The 12,675-nt window shown below is 32.4% G+C and overlaps 1 protein-coding gene across 2 annotated transcripts in view; it reads right to left on the bottom strand.

Annotated features, from left to right (window-relative positions):
- Nucleotides 1-1,226: 1,226 nt before the first annotated feature.
- The window catches only part of LOC148623726 (protein jagged-1-like), a 48,293-nt gene continuing 36,844 nt past the window's right edge, over nucleotides 1,227-12,675 (bottom strand). For both annotated transcript variants that reach the window (XM_088565781.1, XM_088565782.1), the window contains 7 exons: nucleotides 12,000-12,144; nucleotides 9,069-9,154; nucleotides 6,763-7,001; nucleotides 4,805-5,071; nucleotides 3,615-3,743; nucleotides 2,336-2,501; nucleotides 1,227-1,846 (listed from right to left, as the gene is read on the bottom strand). In XM_088565781.1, coding sequence (XP_088421907.1) covers nucleotides 1,404-1,846; nucleotides 2,336-2,501; nucleotides 3,615-3,743; nucleotides 4,805-5,071; nucleotides 6,763-7,001; nucleotides 9,069-9,154; nucleotides 12,000-12,144 — 1,475 coding nt within the window. In that variant the 3' untranslated portion in view covers nucleotides 1,227-1,403. The remainder of the gene's footprint in view (nucleotides 1,847-2,335; nucleotides 2,502-3,614; nucleotides 3,744-4,804; nucleotides 5,072-6,762; nucleotides 7,002-9,068; nucleotides 9,155-11,999; nucleotides 12,145-12,675) is intronic.

Here is a 12,675-nt window from a genome sequence, read left to right as displayed (position 1 = left end):
TAAAAAACTAAAACAGTAGTTGCAAAATAGAAGTACCTACTTATAAGGAACATGAATGCTTTAGAATCGAAAGTATTACAAGAAATGCATTATATCAAAGGGTCACAAAACATACCATAGTTACAGTCTCTATTGGGAGCAAATTTTATTATTATATTATTTAGACGAAGAAACAAATTCAAAAGTATAAAGTCCGTATGGTTATTAGCAAATCTTAATATACACATGGTTAAAAAGGTGCATTTAATTTACATTGTTTGGAATGAATAAAAAATGAAACAAAGTATATCTTCTTTCCGAAAAAATGTTTTAATTTAAAACGCTCATGAAGAATACGTTAAAACAATAACGATTGAAATGAATATTTAATTAAAAGCAAGATAATACTCGTTTTTCATGAATTGATTCATGATCCTGACATTACCAAACGATCAAGCTAGCCATCAATTACATCTCGAGCACGCTTCGATCAGTTATTGATTGATTAGCTTTTCAAATTTAATACATTTAAATTAATACTCCATGAAAACGTTTAATCGATGAATTTGATTATTGTTATTGATAGGTGGTTCGATTGAAAATGAAAATATACTATTTTTCTTGATTGATCTACATTGAATTGTATGACATGTACATCTTTAAGACAGTTCTTACTGTTTCTGAGTGCCAACTCCAAGATATGCGCTTACCAATAAGTAACCACTACTACTGATTGCTAATAATTAATGTGAATGGAAACAGGTCGATTAGGAATTTAGTAGTACAAGCTTGTAGAAATCCATTTCATTGTGAAGAAACAAGACAAAATTGTTTTGTTTGACCCATTTGTTTGGTCATTATCTCCGAAATGATTAGTGTCATATCCCCTCCCAAATCAATCCTAGCTTTCATTCTGAGGTATGAAACTTTTCAGTGCAAAATCATAGAGATCTATATAATTTTTGTGGTATTGTAAAAATACCACACCAATTAATAAAGTAACTGTCCAAACTGAAAAGTAATGACAACGATACAGAAATTTTATGAAGTTTCTCCAATAGTTTGCCTGTAGCCTCTTCTTTTTTCTTAACGGATGATGCCAAAACATTAATACCCTTTTTATTACCAATCGCTGTAAAGAGTTTCTGATTCTATTTCACGAAGATATTTGCTTTAAATACATTATAGAACGACTATCAGCATTATTTCAGTTGCACATCAGCATTGACAAATAGAACTGTAAAAACAACACTACAATTCATTTATGACAAAAATTCTGATCTTCAGATCTTGAATCATGGCAAGTGTCAAATCGCACCACATGATTGTCAGATGATCAGATAAGGTACCAAGGGCACATTCTCTGTACTTCATATGCCTTACATAACTAAATCTCTAAAATGTTGTCACAACAAACTGGTAAATTATACTACAACTTCACTTTCAAGCTCAACACCAATAGTTCTAGATATTTCTATTAACTCTTTCTTTTGTTCTGCAGCTCTTGAGCTTGATTTTGAAAGTTCTATATTGATATCCTTTGTTTTAGTCTTTTTTGGTGTTATAGATGTAGTTTCGTTAATAGACTCGGGTTTATGCATGGGACTTTTCTCAAGTTTGTCTTCGTCTTTTATCGATTTGGTAGATTTCTCTAAATCTTTACTTGTACCTAAAAACAATGGATTTTTAAACCGTCTTAAATTCTCTTCATTTTCATTGTTAGCTCTTTGCTCTACATATTTTGCGTGAGCTTTTGTTCGTTCAAGAGTCCGTTCCTGACGAACATGGAAAACAACAATGAAGGATGAAGCTAGCACTCCAAAAATCCCTATGACTGAACACACTACTGGAAGGAGGTACATAGATTCTGCAATAAAATAAGATAAAAATTTTAAAAAACATATTTTAAGTTAAAATACTGCTAGAACTAACAACAATTCTCCCAATGTTTTAGGTTACCTAAACTGTACTAAAAAGTTGTACATTTAAAGAAAACTGTTCATAATTCAGCTGGACTTAATGCGTGTAGCTTAATTCTTGACTTTTTTGTGTGTCCTTATTTCTTAAATTCATGTAAAATGAATGCGGCTCTATGTCAACACCTCATATATCGGACAAGTGTTTAGCCAAACGTTCGTTCAATTTGGAAATTTTTAACAAGACCTCTTCGTTTTTACTTTCTGTACTGCCTACACAAGAAAATGTGTGTTTGAATTAGCAAAATAGATTCTTATCAGATAGTAGTAGTATATATGTCATGGAAAGATTTACTTCATGGATTCTGCTGTAAATGTTTTCTTTAAGCGATGTGTATGGAATGAAATACTAATATTTAAAATATAAAAAAGAGCATTACTTAATGTAGGTGACTCCAAATCGTCGGTCAAGTACACCTCTACTTCAACCACAGCTGCCAGCGCTGCACTTCCACTCTTTTTTGAACTTATCACATGTGTTATGTTCTCAACCGCTGTTTTTACTTTTTGTTCATCTGTAACCATACCATCAGAGCCATCTACCGACTTCAAAGCATAAAACCAAGAAAACTAAGTTTTTCTTTCCAAGTACAAAGGAATTGAGATATGGCTTATGTAGAACGAAAAAACATTGTTTGTTTTTGTGGGTTTGTTTTACATTTTGTATCATCTTTACTATTGACAGTGTCATAATTTTAGGAAAAAATAATCTTGTATTTTGGCACACAAGAGAAAATAAAGTATTTTAGTTATACAACTCAGTTAAACATTTATTTTATATTTTTGATGTCGAAACCTGTAAAGTATTTTTATTCATACACATGTATAATGGTTTTCGTTAGATTTAACATGTGGTACTGTTAAACTTAATACATTTCCTTGTGTATGGGCGGCAGATAGGGAATAAAAAGACATCAAAACCAAACAAACAAATTAATTTAGAAAGTTATAAAAATTCAAATCAAAGATCAATTACTGTGAATACAAACAATACTAAATTAAAAAATCAACAGTCAAAAATAAAGTTATTAATTCCATTTACAAAATAAACTGACGTCAATGAAAAATTAAGACACGTCATAGCAAAATTAATGGACAAAGTTAATAATTAACGCCATGTGAAGCAGGAATCCAAAAATACAATGACGATTTGTAGTATGTGGCACCTTTTGGCCCCTTAAAATTTGAAAACTGTAAAAGATATCTGAAATCTGACAGTAATACGCAGGCAAGGATTTTTATGAGGAATCTTATAAAAAAAATCAAAATCAGATCGGAAATAAACAAAATTTTGTCAAGAAATCAGAAAGAACATGCTTATTCTTTTTTGGCTCAAGTCTTAACCTAAAATAAACATTACAATCATTGACAATGTAAAGTTAAAAAAATAGCTAATTTTTAGCGTAAGGGACGGTGTAACGAAATCAAATGGCTACTACACTTGCTTTCAATGGTGGTGACGCAGGTAAAAATGCACTAAATGGTTAAAGACTTTGAACTAATGACATTGTATAAATGAACAAATAGTAAGCTGTCCTGACACGATGTTTTGGTCATGGAAAGTCACAAAATGTTTTACCAAGAATATAAGAATGTTGTTGCCACAGTTATAACATTATTTTGATTTTACCATTCTCAATACAGTTAAAGTGTACTTACAATTAAAACATCAATTGAATCCAGTCGGGATGAAATGTCACAAGCAACGTACATCGTCTGGTCCTGTGATAGTGCCTTTAGCACCGAAAACTTACGTATCGAATCGCAAACTGATTCAACAGAGACCCCCTGAAAACAACAGCGTATTCAATGTATTATTCAGTTTTCTGTTTTTCATTTATCTGACACTAACACCAAAGAGTTGTGCGTAATATATTATTTCTAGTGTCGACATTTGTCTATTTTAATTTTAATTTTTATTTCGCAGACCAAAAGAAATTGTGAAAAATTGTCAGTATGGAGAGCAGTAACTGACCATAATTTTTGACACTTTTTGACATTGCGAAAAAAAAAACAAGCACTAACTTGGCAAAACAAAGTGTCGTTCTGTTAAATATGTAGTGAGTGATGTAAATATAGTTATGACAATCGGGCAATATTATGTTATTTTATTAAACTTAACGACTGGTGTAAAACTGATATCACCTTGTTCGTCTTTTATTCCGCCAGTCCCATTTTCCTTGGGATATATATCTAGCACGACAACGGTTGCAGCTACACGCAACAAAAAAATGAACAAATGTCGACTGTAAAAACAAGGTCTTTGGTGAAAGTGACTAGAACAATATTCTTCATAATCACAGACGGTAACAACGGTTAAAGATAATGTTTATGTAGTGATGTAAATGAATTACTCTTTTTTTGTACTTTGAACTAGTGTTTGAATTTGCCTAGACTGCTACCAACATTTTAATTCGTAATCAGTAGTCATGATTTTGTTACTTTATTGATTAAAATCAGTTTTACAGTCGTGACTAAATCTATAAATATAGCTTCAGACACGTTTCCAAGTTGCAATAACAGTATTGGTGAGCACCTGCTTTTGATCTTAAAATATCCCGTTTAAGTCATTAAAGATGTGCCGCATAAAAAGATTTATCTTTTAGTCTTTTAGTAGGCAAAACAATTCATGGCGTGTAAGATCAACATCTCTGCAACTTTTATGATATCAAATCAATTTCAAATTATGTTCTAATAATACAAGTAATATAGGGTACAAGTCCTTTTCGGATAGTTTCGCTTTTAAGGTATATCAAAATGAGTCAACGGTTAGGCATTTTGCTTGCATTAAAAACATTTTTCTTTTTCTTCCATTCTTCTTCAAAACTTTTCAAAGAATTTAAACTTACCGCAGGAGTTTTTGATTTGTCAAATAACAGTGAAATCTTGGCACAAGTAGTTGAGAGTGAACTTTTGTGTGATGAACACTTGGAATCGATGTAATAAGGAACTGGATTTAAGGTAAGTTCCAGGTCTTGACACTGTCCAAATGGTATACATGGTGGACTGAAGCACAATCTGTCAGTCTGTATTACACAAGTTTGCCCTTCCGCGCATTGAATAAGATTCTGGGAATGTTTAGTATTCTCTAGACAGTTTGGAGGACCACACCATACCTTTTCATTATAAAAAAAACATGTTTGTGTAGTGATATTTTTCATTGTACACTGAAGGATAAGCTTATTCACTTTAAATACCCTTTAACATTATCAAGTTTAAAGTTTTGAAGTTTATAATATCATACGTTATACAAAAATCTTGAATTCTGAATTGATAATGGGTGATGTGATATTTTAGTCTAATCTCTGCACATCCTTACTTGCCCCGCCGACGCTGATGAGGATAATATACAGCAACTTCTAGCTGGCAAAGATTCGAAACAAACTAAAAGAGCAGTTGAAAGTTCTGTGAAAAGTTTTCGACAATAAACAGAAGGGTGTCGATTCCGCTTTTGAAACTATCTAATTTTCGAAATTGTTAACGTTTTTTTTGTTGTTACTTTATTAAATTGTTGAAACATAATTTATATTTTCAGTCAATGATACGTTAACGATATATCACACCTCTCTCCTCTCGATATATCACACTCTCGTATTCAGTATAATATAACACATACTGCCTGTAGTAGAGAGTGTTATGCTAAAGTATCACACGAGGTAAATATATTTACCTCGCGTGATACTGTAGCGTAACACCCTCTACTATAAGCAGTATGTGTATAATAAACCATCTACTTTTTCATCAGATACATTTAGCTTTATATTTCTGATAATTGATTTCGAAAAAAATAATTGTTACCTTATTTTTTGAACTTATTGATCATGCTTTATCCCATTGTGTTTTATGACACCGTAAAGAAGTGGATGTAGTTTTACCATTTAAGCGTAATAAAAGAAGTCATATTGACAAAAAATATGATATACTTGTTAATCACTTACAAGTATATAATTTTCGGAAAAGAACCAAACTATTCCAAATATTGCTTCGTTGTCAAAAGCCAAGACTGATTATTCCAAAACGAAAGTTGGGGCATATTATTTTACCATTGTCCATCGGTCCGTCTTTCCGCCCGTCCGTGCGTTTGTCTGTTCGTCCACATATTTTCGCGCGATAATACATATACGCTTGCATCAATTACATTGAAATTTTGGGAAAGTGTATATATCCATAGTGGCGAGCTTCTTTTATTTCGTTTTAATTTCAATATTTCGTTTGCATTCTTGTGCATGTGTATTGGAGGATTGGTATAAATCTTATTAGCAGCTTAGTAGCTTCTTAAAAGTAACATATTTATTATATATCCTTTGTTTCAATAGACAAATCTTTCATTTGCGATGACAATATTTGTCTCACAAAAATGTTTCTAGAGTATTCCTACTTCAAGTGTTTAGGCAAAACAATTATGTCCAGGTGCAATGCGGGGGAATCACTTTGTCTAGTGCGTTGTTGAAACTGTAATATTGATATGAAATATATAAGAATAATGTCAATTAACGGTAATCGCAGAATAATTGGCTGGATGGACAAACACTCGTAAGTGAGGTATATTGAAACTAGTTCAAATTTGATCGATATTAGAACTAGCTCAATACCAAATAAATTTGTAAAAGAATGCATTGTATCTATACAAACTCTTAAGGCTGTATTAAATATCTATTATTATTTATAAAGAAAATATTACATTTGTAGTGGGGAGAATCATCCCTCAATATGGTACAATATTGCATTCGCCAGCTCGTATAATACCATGTCTGCTAGGTGCAATATTTATCAATTATAATTGCAGTAACACTATTATATATATTACCTTACTGCATGTGACAATTCCGTTTTTACACACGCATGAGTTACAGTCATGTTCCCAATTCGATTGATCAGGATAGCTTCTCCTGTTAAATATACAGGATAGTGGAGTTGGTTTCTGTCCATCCACTATCTCACACAATGTTCCCGATCTTCCGCTAGGACAAATGCACTCAAATGATCCAATACCATCAACACAAGTACTTCCGTAAGTACAGGGATCTGACAGGCATTCGTTTATATCTATAATGATGCATATAATTTTGTACTATAATTCAAAAACAACACTCCAGGACTTATGGTCTAACCCTGAACATAAATCACTTAGTCTTGATATAAATCTACATTTATATTGTGAACAAATGTTCGGAATATCTCTGTCTTCTGACACAAAATGAGAGTGGCAACACATTGAAAATTGGAACTTAACATTTACCACTATCTTGCATTATCTAAAATATGAATGAACATTAGGTACTACATATAAAAAAAAACATCTAGAATTTATTTTATATTTGTAGATATCCAAGTCAGCCTCATATGAGTGAAGGCATAGGTCAGCGAGTAGAGGAGTACAATCTGTTCCCACTGGAATACCGACTATTTGTTAATGACCATGACACTCGACAAGTATGTTGTCGATCACAAATATAGCATTTTGAAAGCATCTTCTTCCGTATATTTGGAAGATGATTTGATAAAAATTTTTATTCACAAAGTATGAGGAATCTCTACAAAGAAGTACGTATCTGTATCTAGGTGTACCGTCTTTCCCGGAGTAACAACGATGAATAATGTTTTTGGGTCGGGTTTTTATTGAGTTTGGGAAACAGAAGTATAAAGGACACAAAAAGTATAAAAGAACATTTCTAAACATTCAGTAATATGCCCAATTTTGGTTAAACACTGTAAAAAGTCTCCAAGGTCGCTGTAAGTCAATAAATTACCAACAAGAAATAATATGCTTAATCGAAACGTAACCAATTCAAAAGGTCGATGATAACATCGATGAAACCACTAAATGAATTTGTAAATAATACCGTTTTTGGCCTTACAACGCGTATGATTTTAGCAAACCATTATAATATATACGCTCAAATAGATTGTAGTGAAGAGACTTAAACAGTAATTTAGAATTCATCGATTGTCTTTTTGGAAATATTGGAGGTCCTGTCTATGAAAAAAATCGACCACAGACGTTCTCGAATAAAACGACAAATTCTTAAACTTGCAAATGTTTAAAGTATATTTAGTCAGAATCAATCGAATGAGCAAGGAAACTGGAATGGGGAGACGCGTACAAGTCATTATGCAAAGGCAATCAGCCAAAAACATTTGTATCTATGATTCCTTCTAATCGAATTCTATTACAGACAACTGTCAAGGGCAGACAGAAAAAGGGTGATTGTAAATAGGAGATACACAATGACAGTTTCATCATAGTCCAGTCAATAGCTTCAGAGTTGTTGCGGATACAAGACTGGGCGGACATCATAACCACTATATACCTTACGTTTTGAAGGGAAGGGTTTCAAATGTATGCCTTCTTCGGGCAACTACACAGTTATAAGAATGTGATAAAATATAAAATATGAAACATTGAACCTGTAGGTATTTAAAACAAAGCATTATACACAAAATTTGAAAATCCCTAAAACATCTAGTCAACACCTTTAAATATGTGTACCGTATACTAAATTTGCAATACGTGTATTTATATAAAAAAATGTATTTTTGTTTTTAAAACAATTTTAAAAAGTATATTATGCTTATATCACCATAAACATAATTTCTCTTTGTTTTTTTACCCTAATTCATCTCTGTGGATGAATATTCTAGGTGTACATACTATAATTGTAGTTTTTAGAAGAACCCATATAGTGTCTTTTGGACACGGTATCGACTGGCTAAAATTGGGTAGCTTTATGCGTCGGACTTGCCTTGCAGGCTATAAGTGTAAAAGCTGATTATGATCGTCAAGATAACATTACTATATGCCCTACTTAACTCTCCAATTTTCCAGTGGCTGTCAGCATTTGGTATTTCACATTCTTGTTTCAGTTGAAGCTATAAACAGCGAAGGCTTCTAATCTTTTAACCTTCCGTAGAAGGAACCGTAAATGTCATATCTCATAACTATATTAGCGTTAGACGTTTATTTGGTTTTTTTTCAAAGAATATTTCATTCAGCTTTTCAGGTTTTTTTTTATTTTTATAAAGTTTTAGTAATTGCATTTGTCACAAGAGTAGTGATGCCTGGTAACTTTTTTTCTGGAATCAAAGTAGTACAGCTCAATCAGTTCTACTTACTGACTCGACAGTCTGGGCCTGCAAACCCATCAGCACAGTCGCATATATACCAGTTATCACCATCAATGCAACGCCCACCGTTGTAACTAAAATAACCGTATATTAAATTATTATCTATAGGTACTCAATGTTTGCACTAAATCATTCAAAATAAATGTCAAAGATACATAACAATCATGTAAAAAAATAAATATAGAGATGTATCAGAAACAATACAGTATTATATTAGAAATAACACTATGTAAATGGACATTAGTACATGTAAAATACATTTTATAAAAAGTGCATTTAAGTGGTATACAGTTTTTTTTAAATTATTTTTTTTAACAAATTAATTCCAGAAGTAACTATCTTGGATAATATAAAACTTCTATTACCTTATAGACGTCATTAACTTTTATGATCATTTACTCGTTATATACTGATACAACTGGAAATACTATGAAAAAGATCACAAAGAGAATACCTTGCTTCAAATGGACTCAAATGTAAAACCTTTATTTTGAATTTATCTCCTTTTGAAGTCATCCAACAGTAATTATATTCTTTCATGCACATCTATAAATGATACCCAACGTTCTTATAAAATAAGATCAAAATTCCATAAGCGGTTTAGAGTTTATCTTATGTTCTTACGAGGATTTAACATGTAAAACCCTTAATTTGGATTATCTTCCTTTAGAGTCCGTCGACAGAATTTATATACCTTCATGCACATCTACAGATGACACTAAACCTTCCTTTAAAATTTTATCAAAATTCATTGAGCGGTTTAGGAAGAGTAGTGCCTACAATTTGGACAAGCGGATTGAGTAATTCCTTAAATATATATTTTAACATAAGTTTAAATGTGAGAATAATTTTTTTATTGTTTATCTGCCTTCAACTTTTAGAATTAAAATAGAATTTCTCGGTAAAAACAATTAGTCTTCGGCTTCCCATCATTTAAGTATATGAACTATTGACGCTCACTGACTTAAAATGTAACTTTTTTTGTTCACGGACTTGTTAATTCTTTTACAGAATTGAAAAAAATGTTAAGGGTGCACTATACAGTTACATTAAGGCGCACAGTTTCGCAGGCCAAGTTACCCTCATCAAATTTTGTGAAACTTAAAATTTATAAAGTTGAAATTCGGTGGATATATTGTTTAAATGTAGTTAAGCATTTATACATAGACAGATGTAATATATGTAATGGTAAACAAAAGCATTTTAAATGAAGAATGGTATCCGGAACTTTTCAGTCCCCTGCCGTATTAGGTTCTCTCCTCAGCATCAGACAGATGATTTTCAAAATACCTTATTTCGCACGAACTTTTGGAACTAAAATTGTTAGAGAATCAATCGAAAAGGGTCTAATTATTTTCACCCTTTTCCCACCTACACCATGAATGCTTTCATCCTGTGGTAGTGTCTAAGTGCCTGATATTTCATAAAACATAGTATTTGGCTGTTAGTTTTGGAAAGGCATCCATGATTTGTACTAAAACTCAATAATATTTTTTTCAGTATGTTACTATGGATACTGAATTTTATAACGATGATCACTAAAATACTTATAAACAAATTGAACCTACACACGCCAAGGATTTAAAAAAAATGCACTTTTTATGACAAAATACTTGAAATTTCTGTGCGGACTGCCCCAAAACAGCCTTATTTCAACAAAATGAGACCTAATTTTCAGAAATGACCTAACCGTATTGTTCTACCTAAAATGTTTTCCTGAATCGTTTCAGGGGCCGGTTGAGGGCAGATTCCGGGAGAGGGAAATTTCTAATCTAACAATGAAGGCCAAGAGACCGTCTTTGGCTAATGAGGGAGGGAGGCAGTCCACTGGGGTTGTTTTCGTTTTGTTTTTATATATACATACCATATTTAAACTTTCTTTTCTAAATTTTCGTTGAGAGAGTTATTAAGGGAACCAAGATTCGAGCAGAAATCAAAAGAATATAATCAAAGGATAAAGACCAGACAGGGGAAACAGACACCATGAAATAACCAAAATAACAAAGACAAAGAAACACAAGGAAATGAGGAATTCGACTACACTAACAGCTGGGAGCATGAACCTGGTGCATCGGTAGGGTAAGCGTCCTCTTCTTTTCTACACTCGTCGAGTTGCTCATAAAATGTCGAGGCCGGGGTCGACAAAAGAGCAAAGGAAGTCTGTGACATGTTGAACAAATTATTTCTCATGGTGAAGATGGATACACCGCATCTTAGGAATATTGAAATGTCAAGCCTGATGAGGCTCCTTTATAAGAAATGCATATGTACTTTCTTTAGTGGACTATAATCAAATAAAATATGTTGAACTTAAATTTGAAATTCGTAAAATTGGAACATATTTGTTTTATCGAAGAGATTTGTTTTATGGAAAACGAGAAATTGTTTTTTAATTTAAATCATAACGAAAATAAAACCCTTGCTTCAGAGGTTAATTAAAGTACACCATGAATTTGAAGTGTTTCTTCATAGACAAACCAAAAACAAAACAAAAAAATACAGTAAAACAAACAAATCTGTAAGGGGCTTCGCACAGCCTATTGCACATTTGCTTGGAACAAAAAAGGTTGTTGATGAGAATATTTTAAATCCCCAAGTAAAAAAAAAACTGATAAAAAGCTCGATTAATAGAGTAATCAAGGGAACCAAGGTTATATCGGTAATCAAGGGAACCAAGGTTATATCGGTAATCAAAAGAATGTAATCCAGGGACAAAGACTAGACATGGAAAACAGACATACACAACAAAGAACATAAAGTAACTAAAATCATACATACAAAGTAACAAAAGCAAATGAGCAACCCGGACTCCACTGAAAACTTGGAACATGGACCAGGTGTACCGGTAGGGTAAGCGTCATCTGAAAGTACGGCCAACGTTTTACAGGTAGGCTACAAATTCTTGATCGTGATACATACCAAGGAAATGGATTGCAATCGTTGATATTGGTTTCACATATGGAACCTTCGAACCCTTCTTTGCAAAGGCACGTAAAGCTATTTCCATTACTTATACAAGTTCCTTGGTTCTTACATGGCGAACTCCCACAGGCATTCAAAGATTCTGTAAATTAAAAGCACACTTTCACTGTTATTGAATGATGAAAATGAAAGAGCACACGCAATATAACTATTGAATAATATATTACACCATGATGCGTGAAAGCAGTAAAATAAACCGTCAATGTTTTCCGTCTGTCCGTCTGTTAGTGTCACACTTTTGATATTTTCGGAATCAAATGTTTCTGTTTTAAGTTTTCCCGCTGTTCGTATGACGTCGAACACCCAGTTGGTCACTAAAGAATTGTATCTGACCATAATGACTTTAAGCTTTTAAGATGTATCAAATACACTGTTACAAACGAAAAGCAAAAACGTTTCCGTACGCAAATAATTATATTTTTAAAACCTAAATGATGTATGAACAAACATTTATTTTATGAATATAGAAAAATGTTCATGTACATGGCTTTGTTATATCGACTTGTATTCTTATTTTCCTTTTTTAAATATCATGACCATGTAGTTACAAGTCCAACTACTTCAGCGTATTGAATTTATCTCATATGATTTCTTGAAGGTTGGGTTAGTGAAC

This window comes from Perna viridis, chromosome 2 (assembly GCF_037379345.1).
Source record: "Perna viridis isolate PV_CMFRI_1.1 ecotype Kerala chromosome 2, ASM3737934v1, whole genome shotgun sequence".
In the NCBI taxonomy this organism is placed as follows: domain Eukaryota; kingdom Metazoa; phylum Mollusca; class Bivalvia; order Mytilida; family Mytilidae; genus Perna; species Perna viridis.
Note: the sequence above shows the minus strand (reverse complement) of the source record. Positions and strands in the feature narration are given on the sequence as shown.